This window comes from Podarcis muralis, chromosome 6, assembly GCF_964188315.1.
Source record: "Podarcis muralis chromosome 6, rPodMur119.hap1.1, whole genome shotgun sequence".
Classification (NCBI taxonomy): Eukaryota; Metazoa; Chordata; class Lepidosauria; order Squamata; family Lacertidae; genus Podarcis; species Podarcis muralis.
Window position 1 is genome coordinate 21,578,236 of NC_135660.1, and position 14,812 is coordinate 21,593,047.

Sequence of the window (14,812 nt, forward strand, 5' to 3'; positions counted from 1 at the left end):
ATTCTTGGAAAACTCAGAGCTATATATTTAATAAGATGCATTCAAGGCATTATGTGTATTTGCATGATTCTTCCTGACAGGTAAAATTATAGGCTCACTTTTAGCCCAGGAGGAATTCCAAAGGCACGAGGGCTATCCTTGTTGTTTAGTCATTTACTCATGTCCGACTCTTCGTGACCCCATGGACCAGAGCACGCCAGGCACTCCTGTCTTCCACTGCCTCCCGCAGTTTGGTCAAACTCATGCTGGTAGCTTTGAGAATACTGTCCAACCATCTCGTCCTCTGTCATCCCCTTCTCCTTGTGCCCTCCATCTTTCCCAACATCAGGGTCTTTTCCAGGGAGTCTTCTCTTCTCACGAGGTGGCCAAAGCATTGGAGCCTCAGCTTCAGGATCTGTCCTTCCAGTGAGCACTCAGGGCTGATTTCCTTAAGAAGGAGGGCTATCCTACGTATGCATTTGACATTGGCACCTAGGGATTTGAAGTCCCTTGTCCAACCTTGGTTGGCAGGGCTGAATTGGGCTGAGGTTCTAGAGAAGTCTAAGATGCGATTGGGGAAAGACTGCAGGTTTCCACTGTAAATGAATTCACTCTCCAGAAACTGTCTGGGCTGACCACCACAGAGCGATTGCAGTGTGTGTGTGTTATCTGGATGTAGTATGCCCCCAATAGCTTATGCGGGAAATACGATGCTGTTATAGCAGACTTGTACAAAGCTCATTCGTCCTCCTTCCTCCTCTGTCCATCTCAGCAACCACCCACAGCGTGTCTGTGTGCCAGATCACCCAGCAACAGCCTCTAGAGTTACCATTTCAGTTTTGCCAAGGGGAAGACTGTGTCCAAACTGAAAGCATGGGAGACAGTCCTTCAAAATGTGACTGTCGGTGAGTCAAGAGAAAGCCCCACACCTGCAATAGTACCATTACCATCTGCCGTGGAATCAGCCCTGAGTGTCAGCGCACGTGGCTTAGGAGGATCAAACATGCAGAATGACTTCATGCATTTATTCTAGTACATTTCCTTCCTTCTGCCGTAGAACTCAGGGCACGGCACATGGAGGACCCTACGTGGTCTTGGCCTGTTCAAGCACTGAATGGACCCAGACCTGCTTAGCTTCAGCAAGGTGGCTCCATCATTTGTCCTCAGACTATGCCCTGGCTGGGACATTTGATCCCCGGAACGAACACCCAGTGACTTGAGCTGCATGCAAACGAGCTTGTTTCCCAGGAGAATTTTCCAGGAGAATTTTCCGGGAACAGCTCACACTGTTCACACCAGATAGCAAACAGAATCGCTGCTCCACTTTGGGATTAGGGCAGGGTAAGTCTGTTTGTTCCTCTTTGTAGAGGAACAAACTTTCCCCGAGATCAATGTCTAAATTGACACTGTCAGGAACAGCAGATAATATGCAGTCTGGGAAAGCTCAAGCTTGTCACTCCCTGGCTGGCAGATCTGACGCAGGCCTAGCAAAGGAGAGTCTTCTTGAAAGGCAGCTCCACCCACTGACTGCATTTTTGCACGGGATGCAAATCTGCCCAGCTGCCTGGGGAGGCTTCAGTTTAGGTGACAGGTTGGAATCCTCCCTGCCAGCAGATATCCTAATGAGTATATGCAGGCCAGAGATTGCTTGGTGATAAGTATTTATTTGCAATATGTTTGTGCTGCCTTTCTGCAAACCTCCAAGGTGGTGTACAGTAAAGGTAAAGGGACCCCTGACCATTAGGTCCAGTCGTGGCCGACTCTGGGGTTGCGATGCTCATCTCGCTTTACTGGCCGAGGGAGCCGGCGTACAGCTTCTGGGTCATGTGGCCGGTATGACTAAGCCACTTCTGGCGAACCAGAGCAGCGCACGGAAACGCCGTTTACCTTCCCGCTGGAGCGGTACCTATTTATCTACTTGCACTATGACGTGCTTTTGAACTGCTAGGTTGGCAGGAACAGGGACCGAGCAATGGGAGCTCACCCTGTCGCGGGGATTCAAACTGCCGACCTTCTGATCGGCAAGTCCTAGGCTCTGTGGTTTAACCCACAGCGCCACCCGCATCCCGGTGTAAAGTACAATAGCTCAAAACAGTAATACGGATGCCTTTTTTTGTTTTGTTTTTTAAATCAAACCAGCAACAAGTTACACGAAAGCAGCAACAACAAAAGAGCAACAAGTTACAAGAAAGGAGATTCAGACTAAACATCAGGGAGAACTTTCTGATAGCAAGAGGTGTTCAACAGTGGAACAGTCTCCCACAAGAGGTGGTGGACTCTCCTTCCTTGGAGGTTTCTAAGCAGAGGTTGGATGGCCATCTGTCATGGATGCTTTAGCTGAGATTCCTGCATTGCAGGGGGTTGGACTAGATGACCCTGGGGTCCCTTCCAACTCTATGATTACTAAAAACAAATTTAAAGGTAAAATTAAAGGGATGCTTCTCGACACCTCTTCTTAGTGCAGAGGGAGAGAGACAGACAGACCCATTGTAACGCTAATGCAGGCATAGGCAAACTCTGGCCCTCCAGATGTTTGGGACTACAATTCCCATCATCCCTGACCACTGGTCCTGTTAGCTAGGGATGATGGGAATTATAGTCCCAAACATCTGGAGGGCTGGAGTTTGCCTAGGCCTGCTCTAATGGGAGCACATTTCACCGTGTGGGAGCGACACAGGAGAAAGCCCTCTCATGTCTGACGTCAAGCCGACTTCTGCAAGTGGTGGTACCATTAAATGAGGCCTCTCCTGCAGATTTTAATAACTGGACAGATGATATCTTAGCCAAATTCTAAACCCTTTAGGGCTTTAAAGGTTAAAAGCAACACGTTTGATCGCGCCTGGAAAGCATCTAGCTTGGGATTTCCACCAAAGAGCTCAGGATGGCATACCCTGGGTTTTCCCCATTTTATACTTACAATAAATCTCTGAGGTAGACTGGGTTGAGAATTAGTGGTGTTTTGATGATCACCCACTAAATATCATGGCTGAGCAGGGATTTGAGCCTGGTCAGACCCAGTACTCTTCCCCACCATACCCAACAGTGATTCTATAAAAGTGTGGCATTATGAACAAGCTGTATTCCAAAGGCATGCATAGATTTTTCTGTAATTTGTTCTGACCGATATATTTTACTGCACAAACAAATCCAGTGCTTTGTTTATCCAATTACACACACACACACACACACACACAGTTTTCACAGTCCATCTGGTTAAAATTTACCTTAAACTTTTAACAACCTTTGCTACAATAAATATTTTCCACACAAAAAGTACAGCTCCCTCCTCTTATCTCTGGACATTTGCAGAAATCACGTTCTGTGAACATTGAGAAACGGCTTATTCTTGCGATGAAAGTTACATGTTTCCTCTCCTAGGCGTTGAGCCTGCCCTCCGTGTGCGGGAAATAAAGATAAGAATCATTGCAGATGGTGGTTTGCCCATCTATCACACAATCTGTTTTCTGTGAGGAGGAAATGGAGACCTATCATTCGGGTAAAGCACAGAACGGTGAACTGAACAGAAATGCAATAAAATATCAGCCAGGTGTTCTGTGCTGAGTGCTATACATGTCTGATGCTGTTCTCAGGAGTAAAAAAAGATTAATTGCAAACCAATTTCCCCCATTTTAAGGAACAAGCACAACCTTGAGATAAAGCACTGATTAAAAAAACAACCCCAACCCTCATTAACTTCAGCAAAACGTGGCAATAGCTATTAAGTTCTTGGGAGGAAGTGATTGTGCCCTCTTGGGTTTCATAGGGAAAGAGGGAGTGTAGTTGGACATGCACCCTGGACTTTAAGAAGGCTTTAAAGAGCTGTTACTTGCAATACTGTGTCCAATTCTGGGAACCACAATTTAATTGTGTGCAGAGGAGGGCAACCACGATGATCAAGGGTCTGGAAACTAAGCCTTATGAGGGGTGCTTGAAGGAGCTGGGTATGTTTAGCCTGGAAAAGAGGAGACTGAGTGGAGATGCGATTGCCATCTTCAGATGTCTTAAGGGCTGTCATATGGAAGAGGGAACAAGCTTGTTTTCTCCTGCTCTGGAGGATAGGACTCAAACCAATGGCCTCAAGTTGCAAGAAAGGAGATTCCAACTAATCATTTGTTAAAACCTTCCGACAGTAAGCTGTTAGGCAGTGGAACAGACTCCCATGAGAGGTGGTGGACTCTTCTTCCTTGGAGGTTTCCAAGTAGAGGTTGGATGGCCATCTGTCATGGATGCTTTAGTTGAGATTCCTGCATTGCAGAGGGTTGGACTAGATGACTCTTGGGGTCCCTTCCAACTCTATAATTCTAGGTATTGGGAGGGGGTGCTGTAAAGGCAACAGAGCGGCTTGAAAGAATATGGGCTATAGCTAACGTGAAGAAGTGTGCGTGCACACGAGAGGAAGCAAGAATCCGAAAAATGTGTAGGAATGGGACCGGATCCTGCTCTAGTTAAGTCCTGGCCTCTTATGCCACACATCTGCATCAACAGATGTATCCATTAAGTTTAGTAGCTCCAGATGTGCGTTTGTATAATACATGAAGAACAAGTGTAATGCATCCCAAATACATCACTTTGTGTTGGATTTGTTTGTTCGTTGCTGGTTTCTCCACCCCCCCCCCCCAATTTCCCTTTTCTTTACAGCTAATTTCCTCAATGGTCCTCCTTGGTCAGTCTCTCCTACCACACCTTGGGAGCCTGTACATTCCAGCTGGTTTGCCTATGAGCCGAGCTACATGATCAGCAGCAGTAGCATGTGGTCAGTCTTTTGCCCGATGGCACCTCTTCAAAACGCTCATGGAATGAGGGTCTTTGCAGTTGGAATGCTCCCTTTTATGAAAGACTCTTTACACCCTCTTTTCTTCATGAGATACTTTTTCTGGGGGGGTGCTTTGTCCTATTGCTTACTGCAAGAGTGGGGCACCTCAGGCCTGGGGGGGGGGGTGGAGATATGCAGCCCTCCGGATGTCTCTATCCAGCCCTCCCCGGATCTTGGCCATCACCCACGTTCCTTGAGTCCTTTTGCCTGCCTGAAATGTATCCTTGGACTGAGATTCAGGGGAAGAAGGGTTGTAGTTCGTGGATAGAGCATCTCCTTTCCATGCAAAGATCCCAGGTTCAGCATCTCTAGGTAAGTCTGGGCGAGAGACCTCTGCCTGAATCTCTGGTGAGCCACTGCCAGCCGGTGCTAAGCTAGATGAATCAAGGGCCCATCCTATGTATTAGATATGTGGATTGTTGTATGTCACATGTCTGTTTACATTCCAGCACAGCTTGCTGGGAACTTCCGTTTGTGTAGAGCTTTTGTTTAGTGCTTCCTGCTCTTGGACATGAAAGAGAGCAGACATGTTTTCTTTGTCCTGAACTATGCTGAATAAACAGCTTGTAAATATGCTTTACATATGCTTCTGTTGTGTGTTATTCACTCTGCTGGTTAAGGCGTGCTCAAGTTTCTGAAGGCTTCTGAAGCTGTTAGTCGCTGTTTGATGCCGTCCCAAAGGACTGGAGTTTGCCCGGCTGCTGGCCGGTGGGCTGGAGCTAGCTGGGAGCCTGCAAATTGCCCCTGTTCCCTTGGACGCATCCCAACACTATGCTCCTATAATGCCTCTTGGTGATGAGGAGCCTGTGTTTGTGTGTACAGTGGTACCTCTGGATGGGAACGGGATCCATTCCAGAGCCCCGTTCGCATCCTGAAGTGAATGCAACCCGCGTCTGCGCATGCACGGGTTGCGATGCGCCGCTTCCGTGTATGCGTGTGATGTCATTTTGAGCGTCTGTGCAGGCGCGAGCAGTGAAACCCGGAAGTAAGGCATTCTTGTTACTTCCTGGTCGCCACGGAGCGCAACCCGAAAACGCTCAACCTGAAGCATATTCAACCCACGGTATGACTGTATAGAAACCTCTGACTTGTGTAGCTGGAATGTAGCTGATAGTCACATAGATTGCTCCGCCCACTGTTACCTTTGGCCTGGCCCACTTTGAACTCAGGAGACACACCTTGCTTGCATGTGGCCCCCAGAAAGCTGCCCAGGAGGGAAGGTGGCCCTCGGATTGGAACAGCTTCCCCAGTCCAGCTTTCTGTGTACAGTGTGCAAGTCAACTCCTCAGACGTGCTGTTTATTTTGCTTCTGGAGCTTCTTGAGTCCATCCCTTTGTCCTTCCCTTCCTCCTCCTGCTGTTCTTGAGCAGCTGAAGTACACTCATCGGGAGAGTGCTGCAGAGAGAATAGCCGTTTTGCCCAACGTGCTGATGTAGGAAGCTACCCAGAATTGCCTATTGATTAAGGCCAGGTCTTCTCAGAAACAGAACTGCAGCAGGTGCTGACAAGTCAAGATAAATATAATATACTTATATGGTGTGTCTTCTCACCCAACCCACCTCTAAGCTTTGTTGGCTCCAGGGTCCTTGGATACATCCCCCCACTTTAGTTCGTCTCCTTAAACAGGAAGTGACAAGACATGAAAATGAAGGGTTCTCTTGCACCTGATCTTCCTGGCAGGGTTAGAAACGGAAATATGAAAGCTAGGAAACCTTATATACCTAGATTATGGGCACAACAATGGAATGTCCAGGCGCGCTTTTTTTATAACAAGAATACAAAGCTGAAAATGAATGAACGGCAGCTATAGTATTATATTCATTTTTCACATGGTCTAGTCCTTCCCCTACTCACCCCCCTAATATTCTTAAGAGGGTCTCTTCTCCAGCCTTCAGAGAGTAGCTGGAAGTGGGGAGGCAGGAAAAGGTCCTCCTTTCCTTCCACTCTGCAATTTTAATCTGAAACCTTAGGTGCAGTACTGCGCCCAGAGCTCAGAAACTGCTTGAGCTAATGAAATTCCCTGTTGCAAAATGTGCCTAGAAAAATGGGAGTTTCGAACACAGCTTCCTGGGTGCTCTTTGCAAAGCTGAGAATGGTCCTGTGGTTAAAGTGGCGGAACCTCTGCTCTGCACATGCCCAACCGTGCCATTTTTCCAGAGCCACAACAAAGCGATTTTTCTACTGCTCTAAAGATTTGTGTGGGAGGCAACTTCCACCCATGCCTGGCTCTTTAACAGTTTGCACTTGCCCCGTAAACTCCTCAACCGAAGATTATGGGCAGAGGTGGAGCCGAGAATGAGATAGCGGCTTACTGCAAACAGTTCATGCCTCACCTCATACTTTGAACGACCACAATGCAAATTCTGGGCTCTTAGACAGAAGATAATCTTCGCCTGCTACGGATGGGTTAGAAAATCAGACTTGAGTATCAAAATGGTCTGAAATGCAAGCAGTCATGGAAATGATCATGTGTCCTGCTTTACAGAGGGCAATTTTCTCTTTGAAGGAGTCCTCTCTGTGCATGGCTGAAAAATAAAGAATTCCAGGGAGCGAACACAGGTGCCTGAAAGTTGCCAGCTGTTAGCTCCTGGGCAGCAGACTAAGTATACTTGCTCACAGCTTCACCCTTGTATGCATTGGATTTTGACTTAAGATGTAGTGATAATTTCTAATTTTGCATATACACATACCAATGAAAAGGTGCAAATTTTATGTAAATCTGCATCCTCTGTTTTTGGGTGGGGCTTAATTCACTGCTTTACCAAGCCCATACTTTTCTGCAAGCACAGGCCCTTTGATGGAGGAAAAGTGAAGTTGCCACCCTTGGCAGCTGATTTTGGGTATCATTAGAGCAGAAAAATGGGGAAAAGAACTTGTGGGATTCTGTGCATCTGGTCCCAAAATAATTTGCGAGGCCTTGGACACCATTTTCTGTTCTCGGTCAGCCAGATATCTCAGGCCACCTCTGCTTTTCTGCAAGATGGAAACCCTTTTTGTGCATTATTGTGTAACCGTCCTCTCAGCGCCCGCATTGCTGAAATTGATCCAAGCAGCAGCCAGACAGTGTAGCCGTGCTAATTAATGCACAGTTGGAAATGCATTACTCAGCTGAGGGAGACAACAGGTTCCACAATGCCAAGAGCTGCACAATCTTCTCTTTTTCCCCAATCGCAAAAGAAAACCTAATGTTATACACCAGGCAGAATGATAGCCTGATCAAAAACTTACTAAAGGCGCAACAATTGTTTTCACTTTATGAATTTTAAAATCATTAACTTAAAACGAAGCAGTTCCTTTTTCACGATTAAGCCATGAAAGGAAAAATCTCTCTTTTCTTGCCTTATGTTTTTTCTTGGTTGGATTGAATTAGATTTGGGTCCAAACCACCCCCTTTGCTATAGATTTTCAGTGGCATAGGGCATATTTCATTTGCAAATTTCCCTGCATGCTGTGAGCAATGCATATTGTTCTTAAGTTACCCAATGGTCAAAACCCCAAATGAGCTCTTCATTATCCAAAATTGGAGTTGCATGTAAACCAACTGTTGGTCTTGGGAAATGGCGCAGAACCTGCAAAAAATAGTGAGCACAGACCACACAGGGTCTCCTATGAACTTGTCGAGGGCACCGCTTCCACATTTTCCTCACAGCGAAGAGGCACCCACTTCTCTATGCTGCTCTCAGGCGATGAACAAGATGCCAACCTCATGTTAGCGGGCTGTGCGACGACTTCTTCATTTCTGGACTCACTTCTCATTCTCATCAGCTGCCCACATGCAGCTTCCCTCCAACCCTGAAACTGGACTTTTCCATCCCAATGCCTGCTTTTTACATGTTGGCAATTCAGTAGCTTTAACGGGTCCTAGTTAAAGAGCCAAAATCAAGCTCTCAGCCATTCATGCAAACTCAAGATCGCCTTCAGTGCTGGCCCGCCTGTCAAAGGTTGATGCACGGGAGCAAGTTCCGCTTCACCAGCACATTCCCTGCAAAGAACATGAGCACATAAAGCAGGCCTGAACGCAGCCCATCAGCTGGCGTCACTTGGGGGGTGAGCATGGTTTGGGGGGAAAGTGGCCTTGCGGGAAAAGAGCTTCCCCACCCTTGCTCTAGGGGGAGATGTGTTTCCCAGATGCTACCTGCAGAGACTTGTATGGGGTATCCCTGCTGTGGCCACAACACTTGCAGCCAAACCTAAATTCAAGTTTGAGAAATCTTTGTGCTAGGAGGCGGCAGAAGACGGAAGCAGCAATGCTTTATAAGCAAGAGGTTTAACACTGACATGTGAACTTGGATTGCTAGGAGAGGCTGTTTTGCAGCAGCACCTGAACCAAGAACCCCCCCCCCCCTTTTTTTTTTAAGGTGCAAAATCTGCTCTTTGGGCTTGCATGGAATGTCAGCTGCCCAGGAAGAAGGAAAGCTAGGCTAGGCTGTCCCTGTGCCTTGAACAGCAGCTTGATTTGCACAAATCAGCAGGCAGAACATTCTGCAACATGGAGCCCAGGATCTGCAGATCGAGTTGCAGGAGCAAACGTTGGCAGCCTGAGAATGGCGCAAAGCTTAACCAGGCAAGCCAGACTACAAATAAGCATTTAAGACGCACACGTTAAGGTTCTTTTTTTAAAACATTAAGTTTACTAACATAAATAGTGTTTATAACAAAAGGCACAGGTTTTTCTTTTCTCCCCTCGACTATAAACAATGGAAAAATATTTACAGTTTGCACAGAATATAGCAAGTGCACAATTGGTCTTTTTTCAGGAGTTTTAAAAATGTCTTTTTTTTCTGCCCCCACCCTCCCTAGCCCCTTAGCATCTTTATTCAGAGTTCCGCAATTGTTTCTTTTTCCCCTTCCGCAGCAAAAGGGATCCAATTCTACAAATATCAGGTTAAAAAAAAGGTTGTTACAACAACAACAAATCAACATGAAGCAATTCTCTCTTTTTTCCCCCCCACACACTCCGCCCCCCCATTCTGTTCTCAGATCACGACGACGTTACTAACTTCTTCATACTGGATTACGAAATAGGGATAGCTCTGGTCATCGTTGAAAATGACGAAGATCTGAGGCTCAAAGTAGTTGTCCACGCAGGAGTCGTAGAGGTCGCTGGTGATGCTGTTGGGGTTGACGGGCGGAGGTCTTCGCATGGTGTGGTTGCCAACCGTGTACCTCCCTGTCAGGACTTTAGCCAGGAACATATAGTGGATCCCTTTGGGAGAGCGCTTGGAGAAGTTGTGCGAGTAGCTGGCTTTGCGGGCAAAGTAGCTGCCTTGCCCAAACATGGTGGCATGCTTCCCACAGACCCGGGGGTCAAAATTATGCTTGCAGATTCCGTCGACCACATCCTGAGAGGTGCCGTGGAACAAATGTCTTTCGTTCATAATCCGGTCCAGTCCTGTCATCTTTTTACACATGTACTCCTTTTTCCTGGAAGCGGGAAAACATAAAAGGAACCAGTGAGCTCCAACAGGCACGTGGCAAAAAAATATTCACACAAAAATCTCCATGCACGAATCGATCCGGAACAAAACAAGCACACCCTCCTTTGTGCTGTGTGTGTGGGTTTAATGCCTGAAGGTTGTGTTGTCGATACTGAGTGTATGGACCTAAATCACAGGGTGCAACAATTTCGGCCCCAAAATGCTGCTGTCTACCTAACTCTTGCCTCTCTGCTCTTCTTAAGGGGAGCTTAAGTAAAGCTCTGAGAATATTACCTCAGACTGGAAGTAGAGAGCTAAAAACAACAGAAGTCCAGCATAATGATTTTATTGCAAGCTTCTGGGACATGTCAGACTCTGACAGCTGAGGACTGGTATACCTGAAAGTATCATTGCATTGAAATAACACACCTTTAAAACACATGTGAGTGCCTTCTTACACGTACTATACTAGTAAAGTTAGGGAAAAGGCTAGCTCAGAACACGAACACACACACATTCCCCTTCCTTGTTGTGCTATGTATCTATCAGCAAGCAGTATTTTACATGGAAGAGTATTTCAGGTCTTTGATTCTCCCACAGTTACAGCAACAAGGTTCATAGGGATTTCTGGTTTTCTGATTACAGGTAGGTAGCCGTGTTGGTCTGTCGTAGTTGAAACAAAATAAAAAAAAATCCCTCCAGTAGCACCTTAGAGTAAGGTTACCAGACGTTTCCTGGGGACAGTCCCCAGATTTACAAATCAGTCCCTATAGAAAATCAATTGAAGTTGAAAAGTGTCTCCGGATTCATTGAAAAAAATCTAGTAACCTTACCTTACAGACCAACTAAGTTTGTTATTGGTATGAGCTTTCGTTGCATGCACACAAAACAGAAGTCACTGTTAACAGTCGTCAACAAGTTTACCACACCTATTGGCCAATCACCCATTCCCACCACCCTTCTGAGTAATACCCCCTCCACACCCTCTCACTATATGTAAGGATCTGGTGACTTCTGTTTCGGTGTATCTGAAGAAGTGTGCATGCACACGAAAGCTCATACCAATAACAAACTTAGTTGGTTTTCTGATGCACAGGTAAAACCCTCCACCTAGACTGGAAGATGGGCCGCCTCCCTCCCCCCCCCCCCACATAGTTTTGCCTCAGTGTCCCTTGCAGCAAAATGTGTCCCCGGTTTAGCAAATTTAGAAAGAGGCCAGCAAACTTCAATTCAAAGTGATCACTTTTAAGAGCTCTCCAAAAGGAACAATTACTCCTCAAAGTCCTGAGCTGCCAGGTTCAACAAAAGGACTTCTCCTTTCTAAAAAACAAAAAAACCGAACCAACCAACCCAAAAATGGTAGAACAGGAAGTGACAGTTCTCTGGGTGCTTCAGAGGAATTTCTGGGCCTTTGCTAGCATTCCTAACAATGAAGAGCCAGAATCAAACACGCTCCCACAACTCGGGTGTTTTCGATTGGGTACACAACTTGCTAAAACAGCTACTCATTTTTAACAAAACGGATCTGCAGACCCCTACACTTTGCATTAACAATAAAACGGCACTTCACAACTGGGCCAAATCATTTTACAGGGACGTTGCAGTACTGGAATTCCTGCAATATGCAGCTGGTTGGACCAGATGACGTTTGAGGACCCCTCTTCCAACTCAATGACACCCCCCCCCCCAACGAAAGCGGGGAGGTTTCCCCCAAATAATGAGGAGGAGGAGAACTGTTATTATAACGCGTTGGCTCACCTCTTATACTTCTCCCACAAAAACTGGTTCTGAACTCGCAGTATTTTCAAAATTTTGTATTTGGTCTCTGGCACAGTCTTATGAAAGAGATTGTAAATGGTTCTGTAGCTTTTGTCTTCCTTTGACACAGGCACTTGGACGAAGTCCTGAGCTGGATCCATGCTGACCCATGTTTCAGGGTAGAAGTTTGGAGAGGTAACGGCAGTCGGGGATAAGACTTGTGAGTCGGTTGTCGGCACCACGGGTACTGTGGGGCTGCCACCAAGAGTCCTAGGGGTGGAGAGAAATTGGGATATTGGATCAACACAACAACAACAAAATAGTAATTTGAATATGTACTTTTAGAAGTATTTGGAAACAAGATTTCTTTTGTTTGGAGCAGGGCAACTGTTCACTATAAGAACCACCCTCCTGGATTGACCCAATGACCCATCTAGTCCAGCATGCTGTTCTCACAGTGGCCAACCCACGGGAGACTTGCAGATATAGGGCAAGATATAAATTCAACGAATAAAAATAAAATAAATGAGCGTAACAGCACTCTCCCCTCCTGTGGTTTCCAGTTTTATTCAGAAGCTCACTGTCTCTGAGACTGGAGGAGGAGCACCATAGTTATCTAGGTTGCGGGTCATACTTGGGAACAATCGCATGATATACCATTATACCTTCAAGCCTAAGTTTTTAATTTAGAAAGCTAGGGGCAAAAGGACCGACCATCGGGATAAATAGCAGCAGCTCATATGATAATATTACTGGGATCCACGGACACGGAGTCGCCGTGGGATTTTCCACTGGCCTTGCAACGTTGTGCTGCAGAAACACAGCATGTTTTCGATGCGTATGACCTGTCCTGGTAATCGCTCCTGCATCTGCTCAAGCCAGTCCCTGGTGAGGAATCCCACCCCTCCGATGAGGGAGAGTGTCACCCGAAGGAGACAGAGTTCCCGGAACATTAAGCTGCTGTCAAGAAGGTCCCACGAGCACAGACCACGGAACACACTTCCGTGTATTTAAAACCCGAACACTAGGTGTTCAAAGCCGGGGTACAGTTGGCTAACAGAAGCGATGGACTTCATTAAGGCTGCTACTGCACTGGGCACTTAACAACGGAAAGAGGAATGTTTTCCACTCTCTTTGTACAGAGTTGTGAACAAGGTGTCCCCCCCCCCCACCTCACAGGTTTCCCTTTCCTTTTCTTCTTCACAGAGTTCAGAAAAAAAAAACAACCAAATTTTTTTACTTATATAAAACAAAAGCTCAATGGAATTTCCACACAATTTCCCCACGTGTAAAAAGGCCCACTGTGCCGATGTTCTGACCAATTAGATTGCTCTAGCCACTTTCCTCTCTATGGTCTGTCTCTCCTCTCTAGGAAGCGCCTTTATAGCATTTCCTTCGGTTGTTTCCCCTAAACCGTAGAGGACAACCAGAAGTACAGTGAGGGGAAAGGGAGTATTTAATTCTCCCCCAAACACATAATGGCCCAATGAAAGAAAGGGGGGGGGAACTACCTCCCTTTTCCAACATTTGGGGAACGGGCAATGCCCACTTGGCTAGTTAGAAGCCTGGAATCCAAGTTGCCACTCTACTTCCAGCTGCGGGAAGACCCTAGATCAGTTTTCTCCCTGCTGAATTTCTGGGAGTTTCAAACCACACGCAAGTCTTGTGACCTAAAAGTCTTGTGGAGCAGAACCCAAGGGATGCATATGATGAAGGGTTATATTCCAAAAAGCTGCAATAACAGCTGGTCCTTAAAGGTGCTATAAGACCTTGTGATTCCTATGAACAGATTGTCATAGCTGCTCCTACGTTAACTAATTTTGAAGCAGCAACCACCCATACTAAAGGAGATTTGCCTCTTATGGAGCTAGCCAGTGTAGCCCAGCCCACCACCAACAGGGCTCCTAAGCCTCTATAATGTGGGGTGAAGGCAAAACCCCACCCAATGCAATTCCTCTGTCCAACAGAGAAGCAACAAGCAGATTTTGAAAAGGACAGGAGCCTCACCAGGTCAGGCACCAGCTCCTGGGAATTATTATCCAATCCTAAAAGGCCTGATGAACTGTCATAGTGATTGGTTCTGTTATTGGCCACTGATGCAAAATTTCCAGAGCTGCTCCCCTTACTGACCATCTCCTATACAGTACTGGGGAAATAACGCAAGGAATATCAGAACAGAAATCCCCTTAATACAGCCGGGGGACCCAGAAGAGCGTATGGTAAGCACAGAGGTCATACACAGAAGTTGGATAAATCCGAAGTGCAACTGAAATGCAGGTGTTCAGCATTCCCTTAACGGAATCCAGAACAACTGATTGCAAGGACATCTACAAAGTCAGAGGGAGCTGTAATAGATGGGGTTAGGTGCATCTAAAGCATGATCCTATGCAGTTAAGCCCACCGAAAAAATCAGAAGGTTCATTAACATTTGGGTAAGTCAAGAGCTCTCAATAAAGAAACATGGGCGCTCCAGCGTTAGGAAAGGGGTTGTGGCGGGTTCACCCACGTCCATTTGCCCCGAAACAACGTTCGCTGCCGAAAGGGAGTCCCATCACTTACTGCAAGTATGGCATGAGGATCACACAGGAGCGGAAGAAAGGTCTCCTCTTGATTTCTCTTCGAATGCACGAATTCTGCTGGAAGCCATCTTTAATGTTCAGGACGTAACGGTTGTGCCACGTAACAAACCGGACCTCTGCCAGCCCTCGGTAGTTGGCTTCTTCTATCAACCGCACAACAGGCTTTTTAAAAAAAGAAACAAACCCAAGTAAATATTTAATAATCCACGCCACCAGTAAAAATATACTTTCCCCCACTGGTTTTTTTTTGGGGGGGGGGCGGGGGG

At 46.5% G+C, this 14,812-nt stretch overlaps 1 protein-coding gene across 2 annotated transcripts in view; it reads right to left on the bottom strand.

Annotated features, from left to right (window-relative positions):
* Positions 1-9,400: 9,400 nt before the first annotated feature.
* The window catches only part of TIPARP (TCDD inducible poly(ADP-ribose) polymerase), a 32,391-nt gene continuing 26,979 nt past the window's right edge, over positions 9,401-14,812 (bottom strand). For both annotated transcript variants that reach the window (XM_028731363.2, XM_028731364.2), the window contains exons 4-6: positions 14,527-14,708; positions 11,968-12,237; positions 9,401-10,216 (exon numbers count right to left, since the gene is read on the bottom strand). In XM_028731363.2, coding sequence (XP_028587196.2) covers positions 9,769-10,216; positions 11,968-12,237; positions 14,527-14,708 — 900 coding nt within the window. In that variant the 3' untranslated portion in view covers positions 9,401-9,768. The remainder of the gene's footprint in view (positions 10,217-11,967; positions 12,238-14,526; positions 14,709-14,812) is intronic.